Source organism: Squalius cephalus, assembly GCF_949319135.1.
Source record: "Squalius cephalus genome assembly, chromosome: 12".
Taxonomy (NCBI): Eukaryota; Metazoa; Chordata; class Actinopteri; order Cypriniformes; family Leuciscidae; genus Squalius; species Squalius cephalus.
Genome location: NC_137133.1, coordinates 415001 through 416420, shown reverse-complemented (window position 1 = coordinate 416420; position 1420 = coordinate 415001). Strand labels below are relative to the sequence as shown.

The 1420-nt window shown below is 38.7% G+C and overlaps 1 protein-coding gene across 1 annotated transcript in view; it reads left to right on the top strand.

Moving 5' to 3' along the window:
* Positions 1–749: 749 nt before the first annotated feature.
* rpf2 (ribosome production factor 2 homolog) overlaps positions 750–1420 on the top strand; it is a 12080-nt gene continuing 11409 nt past the window's right edge. Inside the window, exon 1 of the mRNA XM_079887622.1 lies at positions 750–872. Coding sequence (XP_079743748.1) covers positions 850–872 — 23 coding nt within the window. The 5' untranslated portion in view covers positions 750–849. The remainder of the gene's footprint in view (positions 873–1420) is intronic.

The following is a 1420-nucleotide window of genomic DNA, read 5'->3' as shown; positions in this document are numbered from 1 at the left end:
AAACATTAAACTTCTTTTAAAGGAACACTGGGATTGTTGTCGCGCTAGCGGTTGATAAACACAGCAGCTTCTCGCGGAGGAACACTGCGGCCGGAACTACTTCTCTCTGTGTCTATGACGCGTCACGGTTACTCCGCAGCATCCCGCTCAGTGTAAAATAGTCCGAATATAAACATATTATAATAAAACGTATTATGGACAAACTGTAACCGAAAAGCACAGTTTGGAAGATGGATTCATGATCATAAATTCTGAACAAAAAAAGTAACAGTGCACCTTTAGATGCTCAAATGGACCAATATTAAAGTTGAACAAAAAGAGAGATATTTCTCCTTTTAAAATATTTTCCACTGCGTTGTATGTGTCCCTATAGGTATGTTTCCAAGTAAAATATAAACAAATGCACCGGGCTTACACTGTATAAACAGACAACTACATGGTTCGTTGCAATTATTTCCATGGCAATTAATCGCCAGCACAAAATTCTAATTTCATGACAGTGGGCATTTGAGGGGGAAAAAGTTCATGTGTTGTAAAGAATTTGCCATAAGTATTCCAGTAATGAGTAACATCACGAAACAGCTTTACAAATTACATTCGTGTAATGACGTTTTTCCTTAAATATTACTATTAATAGTAACAAAATGTTGTTCTGTAAATTGTTAGTGTGTAGCGTATATCAGCCAAAACGTGGTTTCTAGTCGGAATGTCGCTGTGTTGCCGTGAAGAATGAGAGAGACCTGTATTTTGAAACTTCCGGCTGCACCGGAAGCCGGAACTAGGGATTGTTGCGCTGGCTTCACCGTGCAGTTTCACGTGTTCCCATCACTGCAGATAGACTCCTGAACTATGGCGCATCTAGACGGGATCGTGTAAGTAAACTTTATCTACACTTCACCTTCACTGTTGTCGCTTTAATGATCCTGATGTTCGGGACGGGAGTAGTCGCTGACTGTAAGAGTTCAGGATCAGTTTGAGTCTTCGCTGGAGAGAAAATAACATGCAGTTCAGTGTCTTCTTAGGTTTCATGTGGATATGCTCCGTTATAGTGTGTGTGTGTGTGTGTGTGTGTGTGTGTGTGTGTGTCTATATATATATATTTGTGAAAAATAAACCATTAAATGGCATTTTCTGGAGACTTTTGTGCAAAGAAATGGAGAAATTGAGTCTTTCATGATATGTGAAAACTGCAAGGTTAAGATACTTTGCATTGTTGTAGTGTCAACAGGTATTAGGACATTTAGCATTAGATTACTGTAAATCAGCAGTGGTGGAATGTAATGAAGTACGTAGAATCAATAGTGCATAGGCTGCTTTTGACTTTTACTTTGTTACTTTTTGCAGCAATTATTATACTTTCTACTCCACTACATTTCCACAACGTTTCGTTACATTTTCTGATCAGTTTTCCCCTGCCAAA